Source organism: Taudactylus pleione, unplaced genomic scaffold (assembly GCF_031769625.1).
Source record: "Taudactylus pleione unplaced genomic scaffold, aTauple2 ptg000080l, whole genome shotgun sequence".
NCBI classification, from domain to species: Eukaryota; Metazoa; Chordata; class Amphibia; order Anura; family Myobatrachidae; genus Taudactylus; species Taudactylus pleione.
The window spans coordinates 3,398,671-3,421,586 of NW_028284482.1; the positions used below are offsets into that span (position 1 = coordinate 3,398,671).

The 22,916-nt window shown below is 44.6% G+C and overlaps 1 protein-coding gene across 3 annotated transcripts in view; it reads left to right on the forward strand.

Moving 5' to 3' along the window:
• SERHL2 (serine hydrolase like 2) overlaps window positions 1–22,916 on the forward strand; it is a 102,387-nt gene that overhangs the window by 70,139 nt on the left and 9,332 nt on the right. For all 3 annotated transcript variants that reach the window (XM_088468020.1, XM_088468018.1, XM_088468019.1), the window contains 2 exons: window positions 9,408–9,442; window positions 10,025–10,101. In XM_088468020.1, the coding sequence (XP_088324146.1) occupies window positions 9,408–9,442; window positions 10,025–10,101 (112 nt within the window). The remainder of the gene's footprint in view (window positions 1–9,407; window positions 9,443–10,024; window positions 10,102–22,916) is intronic.

A 22,916-nucleotide genomic window follows, 5' to 3' on the forward strand; every position in this document is an offset into this window, starting at 1 on the left:
TTTTTTTCAATAACACAGGATGTTTTTTTTTAATAATCAATAATAGATAAATATAATGTGTTGAAACTAACCACTTACAATAAGCGCCTTTTGCCTGTATTAACAAAAATTGGCAGTGAACTATATAGATTTATATGTTTGTTTTTAATTATTGGCTGTATTTAAATATTATTGGAGGTTGAAAAATAACCTCTTCCCCCTTATATTCTAAAATCTTATAAAATAAAAGTTAAGTTTTAATTTATTCATACTACTTTTAGAGTGTCTCCAACAAAGAGTCTTCTTTTCCTTCTCCTAAGTGACATCATAAAAGTGGCAATGATTCCAAAAACATTATAATAATTAAAAAATATGTTATGATTATGTATCTTATGGAATACACACAAACTCCGGAAAAAAATATTCCATTAGGTTACAATATTTCCAAAAACAATCACAGTTCATGCTGTAATTAAGTCAGTGTTTGCAGTGGTAATAGAGGATTAAATAACAACAATTAAAAAAAAAACTTCTAAAGGTTAAAATCCTAAACTCACTCCGCTCTCCTTTTCCTTGAATGAAAATCACCCTAAACATACCCATATTTGTGGGAACTACCTACAAAGAGGATTTTCTTTTGAAACTGTGCATGTTCCGTGTATGAACGCATACATCTATTGGCGATTAGGGACTTTTTGGGTGTCACTGGGCGGAATTGTGGGCTATACACAAAGATTTGTCTGATTTCAGACAGATCTCTTGCACCAGATATAGGACTCGTGAAAAGTGCGTAGTGATAATGATGCCGGCTACTGTATTTCATCAAACAGATTTATAGGGGCATTAAGCCACATAGATTCCTGCCACTCTGTATACCGGCATATTTTCACATTTACTTTCCTGCACACAAGGCAAACGCAACTGCAGTCGACTTGACTGCAACTCTGAATCAGCCCCATAATCTATTTAAAAGTTATCTTATTGCAATACAGGTTGAGTCTCCCATATCCAAAATGCTTGGGACCAGGAGTATTTTGGATATCAGAATTTTCCGTATTTTGGAATATTTACATACCATAATGAGATATCTTGGGAAAGGGACCCAAATGTAAACACAGAATGCATTTGTTTTATATACACCTTATACAGAGAGCCTGAAGGTAATATTACACAGGTTGAGTCTCCCATATCCAATTATTCCGAAATATGGAATATTCCTAAATACGGAATTGTTTTGGCTTGACTAAGAAAATTAAACCTTTGATTTTTGATGGTTCAATGTACACAAATTTTGTCTAAGGCACAAAATATTACAAATATTGTATAAAATTACCTTCAGGCTGTGTGTATAAAGTGTATATAAAACATAACTGAATTTCATGTATGTTCACAAACTTTGAGCCACAAAATTATTGAAAATCTTGTATAAAATGACCTGCAGGCTGTGTGTATAACGTGTATAAATGCATTCTGTGTGTATATTTGGGTCCCATTCCCATGATATTTCATTATGATATGCAAATATTCCAAAATACGGAATATTCCGTTATCCAAAATACCCCTGGTCCCAAGCATTTTGGATATCGGAGACTCAACCTGTACAATATTTTCAATAATTTTGTGGCTCAAACAAAGTTTGTGTACATACCTGAAATTCATTTGTTTCATATACACCTTATACACACAGCCTGAAGGTGATTTTATACAATATTTTTAATGATGTTGTGCCTTAAACAAAGTTTGTGTACATTGAACCATCAAAAAGCAAAGGTTTCACTATCTCAGTCATGCTAAAAATATTCCTTATTTTGGAATATTTGGATATGGGAGACTCAACCTGTTTTCACATAAACTGTAAGATACATAAAGTTATTCAGTCTTTGACGCCAGTTATTTTGAAACTAAAAGCCCCAGCACATCCTGTCAGCCAAGGGCATTTGTAGTGTAAAATCTGCTGGCAAGCCACAGATTGCCTAGTTTGCTATGGGGATGTAGCATATTGATAACTTTATTGAGCAAAAGTAATATTTAAATGAAGTAATCATATACAGGTTGAGTCTCCCATATCCAAATATTCCAAAATACGGATTATTTTTAGCATGACTGAGATAGTAAAACCTTTGTTTTTTTGATGGTTCAATGTACACAAACTATGTTTAAAGCACAAAATTATTAAAAATATTGAATAAAATTACCTTCATGCTGTGTGTATAAGGTATATTTGAAACATAAATGAATTTCATGTATGTATACAAACTTTCTTTGAGTTACAAACTTATTGAAAATATTGTTTAAAATTATCCTCAAGCTGTGTGTATAAGGTGTATATAAAACATAAATGCATTCTGTGTTTAGATTTGGGTCCCATTCCTAAGATATTTCATTATGGTATGCAATTATTCCAAAATACGGAATATTCTGAAATCCAAAATGCCATTCTGAATGTGGGAGACTCAACCTGTAAAATGATATGTTGTGTATATGTCAAACACAAACAAATGTATCTAGCAAATTGACACAATTAACTAGTATAAAATTGTTACTACAGTAATTCTAATAGCAATGGTAAACAACTGTGTGCGAAAGTTTGTGTTTTTATTGTAAATGTGTATGTTTTCTTATGGTGCATAAGGTATTTTCTTACGGTCAGATGAACGATTGAACAATTTACCAACGATTTGAACGATTGAACGATTTTTGCCTGTATTAAAATGAATGGAATCGTCCAAATCTGACTGCAAACACATCAGATGTCAGATATCGTTATCTGACAAACGGGAACGCGCATCGTTCATCTGACAAACAAGTCAGATTTTCCTTCAGATATGAACGACTGAACGATTTTTAAAATTGTTATTGTACAGATATGAAGGAAAATCTGACCATGTGTATGCACCATTACAGTTTTGGCAAGTATGTTTGGGAGTCTGTCTTTTTATTTATTTATATGTTAGTGTGAAGTAACATGTTAGGGTGTATGATTTTACTTTTCTTTAGAATATGGATAAATATTTGAGAGTCTGCTGTTGTGGTAAAAAAAACAGCCATTCCTCTGAATATTAAGCAGACAACTGACATTCTACCTCTAGTCAAACCGGCTACATTGTAATGCTGTCCACATACACTGCAGTACTGGAGCCATTATTGTGCTGTTGGGCTGATTATAGCAGCGTATGTAGCCCAAATTCAACTGTGATGCCATATAATCCATTTGAAAAGAATCAGATTATTATGGGGCATGTTGGTAAATGCGGTTGACAGATGGCCACTTCCATGCCCCAGACTACTTTTGGTGCTTTTATCTCACTGCAATAAACGTACCTTGTTTGTTCACTTTAATAGTCTGGATATGGAAAACATTAAACTGCTGTTGCAATATAGGGATTGAGATTCACATGCATCTGTGATTTTTTTGCATTGTGTATTCCGCTGAGGTGTACTTACGCATTTCTGCTGGCCCTCCAGAGCCACTTACAGCTAAATGGGTGTAACTGGGTGGCAGTGGTGCATTTGATAAGTGTGCTATAGGTGTGTAGACGGAATTGGGGCTATTCAATGGTGAGCGTACGCAACGATCCAGCAACTTAAAATAGATCTTTTATATAGCCACACGTCCAATGACACACAAAATAACATGCATAAGCGCACAAGCTTACCATGCAACGTGTTTATATATGAGGGCATACACACACGATTAAGTAGATAAACTGTGCCGATTATAGTAAAAAAAAAAAAAAAAGTTGCATATTAAGAAATCGTAATGCAATCACATTGTATTCAGCTAATTAGCCTTTTTCCCGTATGGTAAACCATTGGGATACAATCGGAATACCGACAGGATGCCGGATCTTAGAATGCCGGTGCCGTAATCCCGACACCTGTCAGAATCCCGGCGCCAGCATCCCAACAGTTAGGGGGAGGGTTAGGGTTAGGCACTAAAGGGGGGGGTTAGGTTTAGGCACTGGAGGGAGAGGTTAGGTTTAGGCACTGGAGGGGGAGGTTATGTTTAGGCAGCGGGGAGGGAGGGTAGGGAGAGGGGGAGGGTTAGGATACTGACAGACAGGTGTCAGTATCCTAACCCTGTTGGGATGCCAGTGTCGGGATTCTGACCACCGGGATCCCGAGCGCCAGCATCTCGTACCCAACCCAACCCAACACATTAACTCAAAGGGCAGACTAGATGGGCCAAGGGCAGGGTTGCATAAAAATTTATTTATTGGATTTAAATTGGATTTATTGGATTTAAATTGGATTTATTGGATTTAAATCTGATTTTTTGGATTTCAATAGAATTTTTTTATAAAATTTTTTTGTAAAAGTAAACTGTTTAATTTTAGATGTTTAAACTTTTGTTTTAGTAATAAATGAACAATTTTTGAAGTGAGAACAGTAACAAAATGAACACAGTAATAGAATATATACACACTAAACAGTTGCATCAAGAAGTACAATTAGGCTCTGAATTTCACTCAATCAGTTGTTTGAGTCTGAGTCAAACATGTACATGTCTTTGTCCATGTCCTCACGTTTGTCCTCAACAGAAAAGGCTCTGTAGCATGCAACTAGCTTGGCTGCTTTTTCATTTCCCAATCTGTTGCTCGTTTTGGATTGTACAAAACCATACGTTGAAAAAATCCTTTCAATTCCTGCACTTGAAACTGCGGTGAACATCTGCTTCAGAAGATTTACTACAGAAGTGTCTAACTGAAGTTGAGCTGCGTAGGACATCCACTAGGCTAAAGGAGATTCTTGGCGTAAAGTGTCCACTTCAAACATGTATGGTGCAAATGGTTTAATGGATGCACGAAAGTTGATGATGACCTGCATAATTTGACAATTATTGGCATGAGCAAACTCTATAGCAGACTCAATTTCAGCAGGACTAAGCTTTTTTCCCCTGTACCGAGGATCAAGTAAATTAGCCAGCAAGTGGGCATCTGTGAGTGCAATTTTAGCTCTTGCCTTTGCCATCTTTACTACATTGCTGTGGTGTCCAATCTCTTCAAGATCATTTAACAGCTTCTTCCACACTTGTACGACCTCACTGATAGTGCAGTTGCGTCTTTGTGCACGATCCAGTGCTACAGCTACATAATTTGATTTAAATCGTTTGTTTTAAATCGTGCAACCCTGATGATTTAATCATTTGATTTAAATCGTTCGATTTAAATCGTGCAACCCTGGCCAAGGAGTTTTTATCTGCCGTCAAATTCGATGTTTCTATGTTTGGATAGCAACGATAACACATACAGAGTTAAACTTGCACATATACCATAATAGTGAAACATAAAACAAATACCAAACTAGCATTGTGTTACCTTGTCATTTACAGTGTATTATAAACATAGCTGCATCTAAACTTCACAATAGACACACATATGAACATGCACATTTTCACAGGACCACTTCTATGTTTGTTCATGCACATTATTATGCTGAATGCATACAAATCAACTGCATAGTCAGAACAGACTTGCAGGTACAATCATACACATGTACACACAATATAAATAAAAGTGCATGCTTGTAGGTTACTCTTGCTAGTATATAGACCAGAGGTTCCCAAATTCTGTCATTACAGTCCAGGTTTTAAGGATATCCATGCTGGGTTCCAGATGGTTATATCAAATTGACTGAAGTACTAATTAAGTCACCTGAGCTCAAGCATGGATATCCTTAAAACCTGGACTGTAATGGCGGAGTTTGGGAACCTCTGATATAGACACAAGCACCAGGCATTAGGCTTAATGTCCAATTTGGCCATACACATAGGAAGTAAAAAATGAAGACATCTGGCCACGCTGATCCGAGCTTGCACCGTCATTATGACCTGTTAATGTGGTCAGAAGATGATTACATGCTAAAAGTAACCAGAGGAGACCTGTTCAGTTATTTAGTAACAATAGAATAATCATAGTACCGAGATTTAGTTTGGCATTGCTTGTTTAAATAAGCCAGGTGTTGCTATTAGTTTTGTACGTAAGTATTCTGTATTATAGATAAGAGAGCCCAGAGGCAATTGCCAACGCATTTGGGTTAACATGCTATTGTCTAGGTCAGTTCGTTCTTGCTGTGTGAGAACAAACCATCTGCGTGTTAATAAAGAAACCTTATTGAACCAGCTCCAGTTGTTATTCTCAGTGTTTGAACCTTACCTCTACAATCATTTTACAACCACATTTACTAACATGCTCATTAATAATTTTGTATATTTCAATAGGGTCATTAACAGTTTTGGTTCTGGACCATGTGTACTGTGATATCAGGTCAATTGTCTGTTTATGGCCAACAATATACCCTAGTTAGATAAGACACAAGTTATGGAGACACAGCTAGATGAACAATGGATACAATTTTACACAAACGGGGGAATTCAATTAGCTGTGGGATATGCTCCACAGCTAATTGATTGTGCCATATGCGCAAAAGCTATTCAATTAACCTTTTTCCTGCGTGGTAAACCAGGGGTTCACGCGCGCTAACCCATTAATTCCACGGAATCAGTGGGTTTTTCCCACGCGTTTAAACCACTGGATTAATTTCCTCGCTGACATTCACGGGAATGTAATGGGATCCGAGCTTGCAAAAGTGACAGCATTTTCTTTTATTGTTTCTATTTTTATAGTCAAAACCAACCTTCCTCTTTCCCACTTCACATCTACTGAAGCACTCCACAAATCTCGATACTGGCTCCCCATACCCCCAGAATCCAGTTCAAATTACTCTCCTTTACCTATGAAACCTCAATACTAGCCCTTCTTATATATTAAACCTCATCTTGAAATAGTCGCCTTCTCAGTCTGTCGCCACCTCTCTCTTAGACATTTCCTATGCTGGTACCCACTGGTAGCAATCCCTTATGAACCTGGTCAGACTCTTCTACAAGCCTCTAAATAAGTTTCTCAAACTCTGCCATTACAGTCCATGTTTTAAGGACATCCATTATTGAGCACAGGTGAATTAGAACCTCAGGCATAAATATTCTTTAGGCATAAATATTCTTTAAACTTGAACTGTAATGGCGGAGTTTGGGAAACTCTGCTTTAAATCATTAAATGCTCTCTGAAAACCCACCTCTTTACTAGAGTCTACCCAACTCTTACCTTTATTATCAGCATTAGAATACCCATCACTGCTGTCGCACTCTCCTCTCTACCCTTTTATATCTGTTTCTCTGTTTTGCAACGTGTGTGTCAAAAAAATAAATATATATATATATATATATATATATGCGACAAACAATGGCGGCACTCACTGATGAGGTGGTATGTTTTGGATCATGAGCAGTTCCTTTCCTTCTCCATACTCTTCTCTTCCCATCACTCTGGTACAAGTTGATCTTTGTCTCATCTGTCCATAGGATGTTGTTCCAGAACTGTAATGGCTTTTTTTAGATGTTGTTTGGCAAACTAGAATCTGGTTTTCCTGTTTTTGTGGTCACCAAAGGTTTACATCTTGTGGTGAACCCTCTATATTCACTCTTGTGAAGTCTTCTCTTGATTGTTGACTTTGACACATATACACCTACCTCCTGGAGAGTGTTCTTGATTTGGCCAACTGTTGTGAAGGGTTTTTTTTTCACCAGGGAAATAATTCTTCTGTCATCCACCACAGTTGTTTTCCGTGGTCTTCCGGGTCTTTTGGTGTTGCTGAGCTCTCCGGTGTGTTCTTTCTTTTTAAGAATGTTCCAAACAGTTGATTTGGCCACACCTAATGTTTTTTGCTATCTCTCTGATGGGTTTGTTTTGATTTTTCAGCCTAATGATGGCTTGCTTCACTGATAGTGACAGCTCTTTGGATCTCATATTGAGAGTCGACAGCAACTGATTCCAAATGCAAATGTCACACCTAGAATCTACTCCAGACCTTTTACCTGCTTAATTGATCATGAAATAACGAGGGAATAGCCCACACCTGTCCATGAAATAGCTTTTGAGTTGATAGTCCCATTACTTTTGGCCCCTTAAAAAGTGGGGGGCACATATAGAAACCGTTGTAATTCCTACACCGTTCACCTGATTTGGATGCAATTACCCTCAAATTAAGGGGGTCATTCAGACCCACTCGTGAGCGGCAGTACGCTCGCAAGCGGGTCGATGTTCCCCCACTGCGCATGCGCACGACGGAGGGAGCTCCGTCGTGCGCATGCGTGAGACCCGGTGAGCGACAGGCCCTCCATCGCTCCGGGTCTCGCACCAAAGGGGGCGTGCTGTCGATGTTGATTGACAGAACGCCCCCTTTGGTGGGCGTGCCGGGGGCGTGCCTGCCAGACGGAGGTGTTCCCATGGGAACGCCTACCGTCTGAAGCCGGCCCCACTGACATCACTAGTGATGTCAGTGGGAGTGATCTTGGCTCTGATAGAGCCAAAATCACTCCAGGGCTTGCGGCAGCGAGACCCTACCGCAGAGTCTCCGTCGCAAGCCCGATGGTCGCGATGGTCTTGACCATCGCAACCATCATCATGGATGCTCGCATAAGCTGTGGGTGGTAACCCACAGCTATGCGAGCGTCCATGAGGACGCTCCTAAAACAGGTAGGAGGGCCCTGATTCAGAGCGAGCCCTCCTCAGAGCGTTCAGCTCTGAATCAGGCCCTAAATCTGAAAGTCTGCAGTTAAAGCACACCTTGTTTGTTTCATTTCAAAGCCATTGTGGTGGTGAATAGAGGCCAAAATATGAAAATTCTGACAATGTCCCAATATTTATGCACCTAACTGTGTATGTATGTATATATATATATATATATATATATATATATATATATACAGCCAAGTCAATTAGGTGGCACTCAGGGGACTTCCAACTTTAGGTGAAAAATCCCATAAACATGGTGTTTATGTCCCAATATTTATGCACCTGACTGTATGTATATATATATATATATATATATATATATATATATATATATATATATATATATACACACACACTCTGTTTTGCCCACTATCTATTGTTGTAGAGCATTTTGGGTCATTTTAACAGTAAAATGTACACAGGCCATATTTCTATTTTTGGATAAATATGTGATTGTATACCAAATATTTTTTGCCTACGGGATGATGTAATCCATAACTGACACGTAAAAACCGGAATTGAAAAAAAATGCATGTTACCATTTGGCTGACAAAGCTCATTACTATTTTGTCCTTATGACGCAAGGTTATGTGTCAAATATAATTTTAAAACAATAAAAACCAAAACTCTGACCAGTGATAATGAGGAATATGTATTATGTTTTATTCAATAATAGCCGTTATGAAAAGTTCACAAAACTTGTTAGATAAACATGTTTTTTATATGCCAATTGGTGTATTGGAAAAATGTGGCTATTATTACTAATTTAACATCTACACATATTATAATTCCTGCTACATGATTGATGTTTTTGCTGAAAATTAGACAGCCATTTATTTTTCCTCTCTGCTATAGGTGTGATTTTCAGCCGGGATATAAGGATCACTGTGGTAAGACCTGTACTATATAATATATATTTATGCAGCAAAGTAAAGTGTTAATTACAGTACATTGGCAGCATAAAGGATGGCAATAAAATGTTAGCTGACAGTGATGTACCAAAGTTTTCTCTTTCCTTAATGATCATGCACATCAGTGATAGGTGACAAATTGATGGAGTGTTTCCTCCTGTTATAGACACAGGGTCTGATTCGGAGTTGCATGTGGACAGATCTCATGGTTTTTAGTATATGAATCTCAGCTTGCATATGCATATGGGCAAATCAGAGTTGTACAGATCTCTGTTGTATCTCCACTTGCGGCTGAGCGAGTATAACTTAGCATTTGCATGTAAGATAAGTGTTCCCTGGGTGTGTAGACAGAAATGCTGGCTATATGAGCATATGCAGAGATCTATCCAGCTTCAAGAATAGTGCTGATGCAAATTTGTGCTGATGATGAAAAGACACAGTGTGAACAGGTTCTCCTTACAGCACAGAGTAGTGATGCAGTGAGATAGTGAAATGATTTGTGGGGTAAAACACCTGTACATGAAACAATGCTCTTACATCTACCTTTGTATATTTCTTCAGAATAATTCAGCACCTCTATCCATTGAGCAGTGTTTGCAGATCATGAAGGACATTAAGGCTGAAGTCCATATTATAATGTGAGTGTCATGTTCATCATTTGTGTGTGGGGGGGGGAGTGGTGGGGGTCTTGGTCAATAAAGCAATCCTAATAAAGGGTGAGTCCCAAGATACATAACATGCTAATGAATGATGGCCTTGGGGGTGTTTGTACCTTTATACATCAAGTGCTGTGTTGGTACCTAAGAAGGAGATGTACCACGCAGTTCTGCATGGGCTACCGATAGCTTATATATGCAGCACTACCTCTCTGAGCTATTACACAGACTGGGTGCAGCATCCTACTTCTACATCCTTGTTTTTAGTAAGGGCTATCGGCAGGTATTTTCCATCTTACCAGGGAAGTGCAGGAGCAAACTGCTTTCTTCATTCCATGTGAACTGTTCAAGTTTACTGTAATGCACTTCGTAATAAAGAATGCCCAAGCCACTTTACATTGGCTTGGGCATTCTTTATTAGGTGGATCACCTATCTGTATAGGTGTCAAGATTTTGCCCAGTCTGATTTACAACTACCTACATGGCTACAAGTTTTCTGGTATGCAAACAACTTGCAGCAGTCAGATCGTCACAATAGAAACTGAGAACATAGAGAGTGAAAGGATCCGAACTATAGTTACAGCTTTCATATCTGTGTTACACCATGGGTCTGCTTATCGTTCCAGGACAGAAAGGGCAGTCCCCTCCAGAGTGCCAGTTCCATGTGCTGGGGGTTGCTGAACCCTGTTCTAAATAGTGGAACTAGAGCATTTCTATTACAAAGGCATTAATTACATTTCTACTTCAGGGTCCATAGGGGGTCCACAGGGTTGACCTTGGGGTATAGCTGGATCTGGATCCACGGGCACCACGCAGTTAAAGCTTTGCTGCTCCCAGGATGCACTTGGGTCCGTCCTCCTCTATACCCCGGCCACAGGCACTTCAGTTTTAGTTGGTGCCCGGCCGGAGTCGGGTCACCCTGTCGCAGTGGGGCTGCAGGAGCAGCCCCTAAGCTTTATTTTAAAAGAGAAATTTTTTTATTTTTTTCTACTTTTTTTACACTTTTAGAGCGGCAGCATTAGACTGTCCTTTAGGTTGTCCACGCTGCCGCTCCTTCTCCCCGCTGGCGCCGCGACGCCAGTACAGCTCTGGGGATCGCGGCGGGACCCCAGAGCCTGTACTAGCCGGGCTCTGGGGACTCCCTTGACTGCTGCCGGATGCGACGGGGATCAGGTAAGCCGCGGGTCGCCGCGTGCGGCGGCCCGCGGATACTTTGTATGCAGTCAGAAGCCTCCGGTCTCTGGGGACAGACCGGCGGCGGCGGGCTCCCCCTCTATAGAGGAATACCCCGCGTGTCCGCTAGACCACCAGGGTAGCAGGCTGGTAGCGGGACCGGCAACCCGGGGGTTAATTGCTAGCCAGGGGAGGCAGCCTTCCCTGTCTAGCGGCTCCTCCCCTCAGCTCAGCGCGCCTTTCAACTAGCAGTCTGGCGTCGCTGAGCTGCTCTTATCTCTCGGCCACTCCTCCTCTGAGGTCTCCGGCGGCCATCTTTACTGGCACATCGCAGACTCCCAGGCGGTATCAAGTGGACCGGACCCCCTGTGTACCTCTCCCCTGCTAAAGGACCGTGTACACAGCACTATAGCCCTCCCAGACACTGAATCTGGGAGGTTGATTGTAGCGGAAGGTGCAGTGAGTACTAACTTTTCTGCATTGTATGTGACTATTGCTAGTGCTGCCTGTCTGTGACTTATTCTCCTTGCTGTCAGCTTATAACTATCCCTTTCCTTCTCCTACGGCCCGGCAGGTGTGTGGGGGAAGGGCGTTGTTTCTGAGACCCTCACTTATATAAAACACGTATTAGTGGGGTCAGTCACATACTGTTGTGTGCTACACAGTACCATATCTGGGCTGTTGTGTCGCATACTGGTGAGTGCGCGGGTGTTAAAACCGTAATCCTCTGGTGATACCTATTTCTTGTGATTTACGGTATCATGTCTGATGAGGAGACTGAGCGCTCTGTGGCTCCTGTGCTAATTTCCTGCAGACGCTGTGCTGCTGGAGTTGATGGGGAGGACTTATCTCAGGATGGTCTGTGCGGGCGGTGCCAGCTGGTACAGGGCCCCTCCAACCCCCCTGTATCACAGGACCCTCCTTGGGCGATGTTTTCACAGGTGCTGGCGTCTATTGCGGACCGGTTATCGGTCCCATCAGCGGTCCCATCTAGGGCGTTGCCGCAGCCCACCATCCCCCATTCCCCGGGTGTTCCACAAATGTTGCGGTCTCCCCCCGGGGCCCAGACTGTGGGTCCTTACTCGGGACTGCCTGTGTATGTGCAGTCTTCCCCAGGGACGCGTCAGTCTGTAGTGCCTTTGCAGAGTTTTGCTCCGACGTCTCCTCCGCCTTGGGTGGATGTTCTCTCCAGCTCCGTACAGAGTCTGGCGGCTTCATCCTCGGCGTTTCAGTCCATGTTGCAAGGTGATGTGCCACCAAGGGCGTCTAAACGTCCTGTGGTGAGTTCACTAGCTGCGCAGTTGTCGGACTCGGAAGTGTCCTCAGATGATGGAGAAATCCATGAGGACTCTGACTCTGATGCCATGGGGCAGGAGGTGGAAGCTAAGTCCTCCATTAATGTTCCAGCCTTAGTTAGGGCGGTGCGGGCTATCCTACATGTTGAGGATGATGCGCCGGCTCCTAGGTCGAAGTTTCCTAATTTTAAAAAGACCAAGGTGACTTCAACTGTGTTCCCCCTGTCTGATCAATTATCGGATCATATGGCGGCGGCCTGGCAATTACCCAGTAAGAGGTTCCATCCACAGAAGAGGTTAGCGGCGAACTATCCTTTTCCTGAAGCTCATTGCAGGAAATGGGAGACTCCGCCGGCGGTGGATTCCCACGTTACCCGCTTGATCAAAAGCGCGACGCTGCCATTGCCGTCTATCTCTTTGAAGGATCCCACGGATAGGAAGGTGGAGACTTGTTTAAAGTCCATTTATTCTCTTTCCGGGGCGGTGGCTCGCCCGTCCATGGCTATCTCCTGGGTGGCTAAAGCCATTGAGGCATGGGCCAATGCCTTGGAGGATACCTTTCCTGATGAGGCTCCGGATATCCTGAGAGCGTTAGTAGGACAGATGCGGGATGCAGCTTCCTATATTGGGGAAGCGTCTTTGGATGCCAGCCTGCTCACTTCTAGGGTGTCGGCTGCAGCGGTGTCTGCTCGGCGCTCCCTGTGGCTGAGGTCCTGGAGGGCTGATGCAGATTCAAAAAAGGGTCTGGAGGCCTTGCCATTTAATGGTGATTTACTATTTGGTCCGGATTTGGACAAAATAGTGGATACTTTGGCTAAGTCCAAGTCGGCTTTCCTCCCTTCGGCCTCTGCGCCGGCTAAAGTAAGGAGCTCTGCCTTTCGGGTTCAGGGTAAGGCCAAGGGCCAGTCCTTCCCGAGACATTCGGCAACCAAGGCCGCACCCAAGCCCAAGAAGCAAGCATGGAGTGCTCGGCGCCCTTCTTCCAAGCAGGAGGATAAACATGCTGCCTGATGGGGACGGCCTCTCTCTGGGGGACCCCAGAGTGGGAGGCCGACTTCTCCAATTCGCCCAGTGTTGGCACAATACCACAACGGATGCCTGGGTTCGAGAAGTAGTCTCTCAGGGGTATGCCCTGTCTTTTCGGTTCAGTCCGCCCAACCAGTTTTTCTGTACGAGTCCTTCTCTGGACAAGACCAAAGCTGGTCAGATTCAGGTAGCTATAGAATCCTTGCTACAAGCAGGGGTCATTGTTCCCGTTCCGCAGTCTCAGCGCGGGACGGGGTACTATTCTACTCTGTTTCTGGTACAGAAACCCAATGGTTCTCATCACCCTATCCTGAATTTGAAGTCTCTGAACAGATACCTCAGAGTTCCCAGGTTCAGGATGGAAACGTTACGTTCCATCATTCTGGCGATGGAACCCGGGGATTATATGGTCTCCCTCGATATCCAGGACGCCTATCTCCATGTGCCCATAACACCGGCACATCAGCGGTATCTGAGGCTTGCTATCCTGAACCATCACTACCAATTTCGGGCGTTGCCTTTCGGCCTTTCCACGGCTCCGAGGGTGTTCACCAAGGTGATGGCAGTTATGGCTGCCCACCTTCGGGGTCAGGGTCTACGTCTGTTGCCGTACCTGGACGATCTTCTGCTGCTGGCGAGCTCCCCGGAGGTGCTTCTTCGACATCTCCACCTGACCATTGCTTGTCTTCAAGCACACGGGTGGTTGATAAACTGGAAGAAGTCCTCCCTGATTCCATCACAGCGGATGGTTCATTTGGGAGCCCTGGTGGATTCTCGTCAGCAACGGATTTTCCTGACTCCGGAGAAGGTCTCCTCCCTGCAGCTGCGGATACACAGTTGCCTGAGCAGTTGCCGCCTGTCGGTCCATTCAGCTATGAGAGTTCTGGGGTCCATGGTGTCGACATTCGACATGGTGGAATTTGCCCAGTTCCATTCCCGGCCTCTGCAGGGGCTGATTCTATCAGAATGGAACGGATTACCTCACCGGATCCGCTCTCAGATGCTGGTGTTGTCCCCGGAGGTTCGACAGTCTTTGGCTTGGTGGCTTCAGACAGCACATCTGGTCGAGGGGCGCCCCTTTTGGATCCCGGACTGGGTCCTGCTCACGACGGATGCCAGTTTCCGGGGTTGGGGGGCAGTGACCGGCTCATTATCGCTTCAGGGTCGTTGGTCCGCGGAGGAAGCACTTCTCCCCATCAACATCCTGGAACTGCGGGCTGTGTACAGGGCCCTGCAGTCGTCCGGCCCCGCTCTTCACGGAAGGGCGGTTCAGGTGCAGTCCGACAACGCCACCACGGTGGCGTACATCAACCACCAAGGGGGAACTCGCTGTCGGGCAGTAATGTCGGAGGTGTCTCGCATTCTTGCTTGGGCGGAGTGTCACGTTCCAGCGATCTCGGCAGTCTTCATTCCCGGAGTCCTCAATTGGGAGGCGGACTTCCTCAGCCGTCACGACGTGCATCCCGGGGAATGGTCGCTTCACCCAGAGGTGTTTCAGCTACTCGTGGACAGGTGGGGGCTGCCGGAGCTGGACTTGATGGCCTCCCGTCACAATCACAAGTTGCCCGTTTACGGGTCAAGGACAAGGCGCCTGTCTGGTAGACGCTCTGTCGGTGAAATGGACGTTTCACCTGGCGTATCTGTTTCCTCCGATATCCCTGCTTCCTCGGGTCCTGCGGAAATTCAAGCAGGACGGCGGCACGCTCGTGCTGGTGGCTCCGGCGTGGCCCAGACGTCCTTGGTACTCCGATCTGAGGTGCCTCTCCATCGACGCTCCGTACCTTCTTCCTCAGCGTCGGGACCTGTGGTCTCAAGGGCCCTGCCTTTACCCGGATCTGGGTCGGCTGTCTTTGACGGCGTGGCTCTTGAGACAGCCGTCTTGAGGTCTAGGGGTTTCTCCAGTTCGGTCATTGGTACCATGCTTAGGGCACGCAAGCCTGCTTCCGCGCGGATTTACCACAGGGTGTGGCACACTTACTTTCAGTGGTGTGAATCCAGAAACTATGATCTGCAGGTGTTCCGGGTTTCCAGAATCTTGGAGTTTCTTCAGTCAGGTTTGGACCTCGGCTTACGCCTGGCCTCTCTGAAGGTTCATGTGTCTGCTTTGTCCGTGTGGTTTCAGCGACGGATTGCTACACTGCCAGATGTTCACACCTTTTTCCAAGGTGTTCTCAGGATCCAGCCTCCCTTCGTGCCTCCGGTGGCTCCGTGGGACTTGACGGTGGTACTGAGGGTCTTGCAGGGTCCTCCTTTTGAGTCGGTGGAGCTCAAGTGGCTGACGTTTAAGACCATTTTTCTCCTGGCAATTGCTTCTGCCAGGAGGGTTTCAGAATTCGGGGCGCTTTCCTGTCGCCCTCCTTTTCTGATTTTTCACCAGGACAGGGCAGTGCTCCGCACGCGTCCTGAAGTTTTTGCCCAAAGTGGTTTCAAAGTTCCACATTAATCAGGAACTTGTTGTGCCAGCTTTTCAGTCACCTGATCTTTCTGCTGGTGAGGCTTCCTTAGATGTGGTCCGGGCACTTAGAATCTATGTGGACCGGACTGCTTCGGTTAGGAAGTCGGATTCTTTGTTTGTCCTCTTCGGTTTTCACAAGAGGGGTTGGCCTGCCAACAAGCAAACGTTAGCCCGTTGGCTTCGTTCAGTTATTTGTGAGGCTTATGTGCAGGAGGGTTTACCTGTGCCAGCCTCTGTTAAGGCTCATTCCACTCGTTCTGTGGGTCCCTCTTGGGCTGCTAGATGTGGCGCCTCAGCTGTTCAGGCTACTTGGTCTTCAATTCAGACGTTTTTGAGGTTTTATGCGTTTGACACCTTCGCCTCTCAGGATGCATCCTTTGGGCGCCGGGTACTCCTTTCAGCACAGGAGCGTCCCCGCCCTTAGTTGAACTGCTTTGGGACATCCCCAAGGTCAACCCTGTGGACCCCCTATGGACCCTGAAGTAGAAAACAAGAGATATGGTAAGAACTTACCTTTGTTATCTCTGTTTCTACGAAGTCCATAGGGTCCACAGGGCGCCCGCCCTGACGCACCTGGCTTCATATGGGCTGTGTGGCTGGTCACCGGTTTTCCGTCTCCCATTTCTGTGAGTATGGTTTCTTGTGTGTTCCAGTCTTCCTTCTCTCTGTTTAGTCTCCTCCTCCGGCCTTAGCTGCTTACCAACTGAGGTGCCTGTGGCCGGGGGCGGGGTATAGAGGAGGACGGACCCAAGTGCATCCTGGGAGCAGCAAAGCTTTAACTGCGTGGTGCCCGTGGATCCAGATCCAGCTATACCCCAAGGTCAACCCTGTGGACCCTATGGACTTCGTAGAAACAGAGATAACAAAGGTAAGTTCTTACCATATCTCTTGTTTTGTTAAATATACACATTTAGTACTATGACAGTATAGACTATTTTTTTTATTAACCATTTTAAAGAACAATATTTGGAAAATAAATGTTTTTGTTATCAGTTTGATGTAATGGAATTAGTTTTGTTTTCATTTAAGAGAAGATTTAAAAACACAAATGGGTTGTGATAATTGGTTTACACAACTGCATATGTGGTTACTCTGACTATATTGATTTAGTCACACAACTGAGATGTATAGTATCTAATTACTCAGAGACATTATACTTCTCTTGAGTAAAACATTTTATTTTTGTTGACCATCAATATTTGAACTCACACTTCAGGAGATTTGTTTAAAACCTAAACACAAAACTGCTCTAATTAGATATTTATTTTGTTCTCTCTCTCATTCTCTCTCTCCTTCTCTCTCCTTCTCTCTCTCGTTCTCTCTCTCATTTTGCATTTACTATATTGCCCTTTTAAATATGGCATATGGATAAGCCATGGGATATAGCTAGGTGCTGGAGGAGTCTGGGCACTAAAAAGTTAAGTTTTGGGACAGCTGTGGCTCCTCCACCCCCTGCCCAAGGCAGCTAGTTTATTGACAAAAGGACATAGAGATGGAGGAGAAGAAATCAAGCACACCAACAGACACACAAAGAAGGATCAGTAAACTTGGAGCACCACAACCTGAACACCACCCCCACACTAGACCGGGATCATATGCGAGGGCATCCAGTGTTCCCCTTGGCCTCAGAGAAACAGATTTATCAGGTGAAAACCAAAATCTAGTTTTTTATTTCAGCCATGGGGGACACTGAATAAACCATGGGGACATCTCAAAACTATCCACTAATGTATGGAGCAATCCTGAGCTGAGCGCAGAACCCTACTCCCAAAACTAGCGCCCCTAAAGTTGAATGTATCAAGGCTATAGAATTTGATGAAGGTCTTGATGGAGGACCAGGTGGAGGCCCTGCAAACCTGCTTCACCATAGCACCACACCAAGCCACCCAGGAGGCTCCCACTGACTGGGTCGAGTGGGTCCTTACCAAGTCCAGAATTGGAAGGGCAGCAGGAGGGTAAGCCTGACAAATGAGCTCCATGGACCAATGAGTAAGAGTGGAGACCACATATTAAAGCACAAACAAAGTGTCTGTGCAGCAAAACTTCTGAGACCTAGAAACATAGATACAAAGAGCCTGTACTACGTCCAAAGAACGTAAGAACAAGTAAGAATCCCCCTGGTCACCACAGAAAACGATGGCACCACAGTTTCCTCCTGATTATTATGAAAATGAGACGCAAGCTCAAGGTAACTTTGAGTAGTCCTCATGACCACCCAGTTTGCATTAAAAACCAGGAATGGAGATCTGTGAGATAAAACACTCAATCAACTCTGAGACCGGACAGGTTGAGGATACAGCCAAAAGGAAGAGTCTTCCATGTCATTCAACTGAGCCTAAAGGATCAAGGGGGGGGGGCTTGAAGAACCAAGGGTGCAATCTGTGGATGTGAAGTACACTGTGTAGGGAAGTTTGAACAGCCATAAGAACTGAAATACGTCTGAAAGTAAATAGTGGAGGTAGAGTCCTGAACCTTTATAAAAGATAAATGGGGCCCATGTCTAATCAGTCTTGTAAGAAAGACAGAGCGTTGGAAAGAGAACACATTTGGCTTGTATTTCTGACAAGCACACCAGATGAAGTAAGCCTTCCATATCCATTGGTACAGCTTGGCTGAAACTGATTTCCTGGCACAAAGCATAGTCTGAACAACCGCATCTGAGAAACCTAGGGCCTTCAAGAAGGCTGTCTCAATAGACATCCCATTAAAGCAAGATGTGGAAGATCCTGATAAAGGAACGGTTCCTGGGAGAGAAGATCCGGTCATAGGGGCAGTAGCCAAGGGGGCTTCACTGACATACTCTTGAGATTGGCGCACCACACCCTATGCGGCCAATCCGGAGAAACCAGGATGGCTGTACAGTCTTCCTGCTTTACCTTCCGAATGACCAGAGGAAAAATATACAGGAGAGTGAATGTCCAAGGAACTGATAAGGTATCCGCCAGAAAAGTCCTGGATCCATAATTGGCTAGCTTGCGGTTTGGACGGGACACCATCAGATCTATGGATGGATAGCCCCAGTGGTCCACCAGTTGTTGAAAGACTTCTAGGTGGGGAGACCATTCTCCTGGATTCATATCCTGATGTCTTAGGAAGTTGGCCTCCGGTTGTCTACCCCTGGAATGTAGACCAAAGACAAAGCCAGGAGTAACCGTTCCACGCACTAAAGAATCCTGCGCACCTCTTGCATTGCCTGGAGACTTCTTGTGCTGTCCTGATTATTAATGTAGGTAATGGCAGTGCCATTTTCCGAACAAACCTTGCCTGGACAACACTGAAAAAGGACCCAAGCCTGACACAAAGCTCTGTAAATAGCCTGGAGTTCCAATATGTTGATGGGGAGTCAGGACTCCTGAATGGCCCAGCTGCCTTGAAATGTCATTGCTAGAGTGACTGCTCCCCAACGCCAGAGGCTGGTGTTCGTCGTAAAGAGAGTCCGTTTTGGAATAAGGAATGGATGACCCTTTTCCAGGTGGCCATTTTAGGAGGGAGAGACAAGTCTCTAATGACAAAGTGAGAAACTGGAACTTGATCAGCTCGTTAGCTCCGTCCCACCTGGCCTGAAGTTCCGCCTGGGGATGTTGGGAATGGAATTGTGCAAACTCCACCATATCGAGTCGAGAATCTTTTACTGAGAACCCTCATGCAGAGGTGTACCGACACCTGTCTTAACTGGAGCAGAGACCAAACCAAGGTCTGAAGGGAGATGATCTTGTCCTGAGGGAGGAAAACCCTCTGTGCTTCAGTATACTAGACGTGTTCCTGCAGGATGTCTGCCAACTGTGCTGCAAGTAGATATTCCCGATAAGGCATTATCCGGGACCCCTGCAACCACAGGGCGGCTGACATTACTTTGGTGACAAAGGGCTGTTGATAAGCCAAATTGCTAGGCCCAAAAGTGATTTGAGAGGACAGCAAAGTGTAGGAAATTCTGGTGACCGCCCCAAATCAGAATGAACAAATAAGCATCTTTTACATCTAGAAAATCTTCTAGCTCCAGAGCATACATAATGGACCTAAACTTGGGGACCATGAGATGAACATTCAAAGATATTAGGTTCAGTATAGGACAGAAGGAGCCATCTGGCTCAGGTTGGAGTAAAAAAATGAAACCTTTTTGAGGTATAATCACAGGGGAGATCACTCCTGAGTCTAGAACAGATTTGACACAATCCTGTAAGGCCACCGCATTGCTGAGGTTGCGAGGCAGACCTGATGTAAAAAACAAAAGGTCAGGGCATAACCGCTTCTTAAAATGCCTCGCACCACCATTCCTTGTAAAACAACTGAAGATGCTCCCCCCCCCCCCCCCCCCACTGTAAGAGTTCCCAAGGTGGGAGTCCAACCTGTCATGCAGACGGTTCTTCTGCAGGCACTTTGCCACCAGTCTGGGATTGTCTACCTTTGATCCTGGCCTCATGAGAGGAAGTACTTTGTTCTCGAAAGGAGGGCTGAAAATGAGGCCATCTATGAGAACGAAAGGATCGAACAGTGTAAGACTTGGGCCAAGGAAGGTTTGAAGGCAGCGTTCGATGCGATAATGTTATCTTGTTTTGTCCCCAAAAGTTAAAGGGGAGAGATTTGAGAGCTTTTTTGGATTCACGGTCGACTCTAGCCGAAAGAAGACTAGAATCTAAGGCCACTTCACCAAGATGAGCTGACGCTTCCCAGATATTATCCACCGTGGACAATAGTTCAGAGCGCAGAGTACCTGAACGGAGGCCGTCATAGAGAAAATCTGCCCATATTTCCAAAGCTTTGGAAATCCAAGCTCCCTGCAAGCGCTGGGCGCATGAATGCACCATCCTCTGAAAAAATAGCCTTAAAAATGTTTTTAAAAGTTCTCTGTTCATGGCATCTTTAACCACTTGCCTGGCATAGTCATATTTTTCCGACCACACTAGCCAGTGCGTTATCTGATCTGGTCGCAATATTTCGACTAGTCAGATAAACAGTGAGGGCGGCTGCAGGAAGATAATCTTCCAGCAGCTGCTGCTCTCAGAGAGACCTTCTTGCCTGCACCTTCCCCCAGTGTCTGCATGCTTTCGTTCACTGCTGATGATCGGTCAGCACAGCAGGACCCCCCACCCAGAGGCTGCAGAGATAAGCAGCCGCTGGGTAAAAGATTAACCTCCCCTCACACCCTAAAGAGTACCTGGTGCCTGAAGCCACTTTGAAAAGGGAAATCACGATGGTCGCAATGTTCTGATGGTGGTGATCTAATGTTCCGATGTTTGAAAAAAACGTTTTGACAAGTATTTAAAAATGAAATCATTTTAGATAAGTTGAAATACATGTTATTCACCTAATTCACTCATAAAAAAAGATAATTTCTGAGCGGTATTTAGAAAAACAAAAAATTGTTAGTTAAGTGGTTAAAAGAAGGCCATATTAGGAAGAGGAAGAGTGGTAGCTTTAGCCAGTCTAGCAATGGTAGCTTCCCCCGGGGGTGGGGTTTCCCATTTAGCCCTCTACACTTTATGAACAGTTATTCGGGAGAGTCCAGGGTTCAGCTTGAAATTCTTCCAGTTGTACGAAGGAAGGAAAGGTTAAAGTTTTCTTCTTTTTAAGTACTGTATAAACAAAGATGGATCCTGAGCTGGAGTGTCTTCTGAGTCTTTGATAAGCAGCGTGGATTTAACTGTGGTTATCAAAGCATCCACATTTACTTAACTGGTCTTACTTCTGAAGTGACGATATCTCTAAATTAGAGTCTTGTTGATAATTTTTTTCAACAGGTGAGAGAACTTTATAGTCCGATTCATTCCCTGACTGAAGTGGGGTTGGTAGGGGACGCTTTGAAGGATGTTGAGAGTCATAGGTTCCAGCATTTGTAAAGACTGGGAAACCTGAACTAGAACCTGCACTGAGCAGACTGAGGCTAGAAATTGAAAGATCCTGGAACTGTTAGGACTCACTAATTCATGAGTCATTTCAAACTGCCATTGCAAGTGTGTGTGTTTCAACAGAAGCAAATGCACAAATGAAATCAAACAACAGCTGATTTATTTCACACTTGTGGGAGAGACAGACCAGGGTTACACTGGATATACTTTAAGTGCAGGGTTCACAAACAGAATCAGGATACTGATCACACAATGCAACAGAGTGCAGATCTGGCTTGCAGAGCAGGATAACCAGATGGCAGGTTTGGTTGGTTAGCAGGATAACAACTTTGGCTTGCAGTTCAATATGACAAGATAACAGAGAAAATAGCAAGCTTTAGTTGGCAGTGCAGTATACTGTAGCAGGCTTGACTTGCAGGGTAGGATAACAGGATAACAACCAGAGACGTGCAGTCATACACCCTGTCAGACTGCAGAGTTTTGACTATAAAAATGATTAGAATAAAACAAAAAAGATATAAATATTATAATCATTTTTATAGTCAAAACTCACCAATATTGCAGCACTCCCTGGAAATACAGGGAGAGACACGAGATGAGGCAGTAGAGCTCAGCTTAACCTCTGATTGCTTAGACATTGCCTGGAGCTGGGCCACAAAGCAGCCAATAAAACACAGAGAAAAAAAGCTAATGAAGGCATGCCTCACTGTGGACACCTCTGACCAGTGGCGTAACTTCATCCCAGGTGCCCGGAGGCAAGATAAATGTTGGTGCCCCCCCCCAAACTAAAATGTACCACCACCCAGCACCTATGCCAGCCCCAGCTGCCACCGCCCCCCTTATGCAGTTCCTTTTATATAATGCCCCCAGTAGTGGTCCGCCTGTGTAGTGCTCCCCAGTAATGGTCCCCCTATGCAGTACATCCAGTAGTGAGCCCCCGGTAGTTGCCCCCAGTAGTGAGGCCCCTTGTAGTTGCCCCCAGTAGTGAGGCCCCTTGCAGTT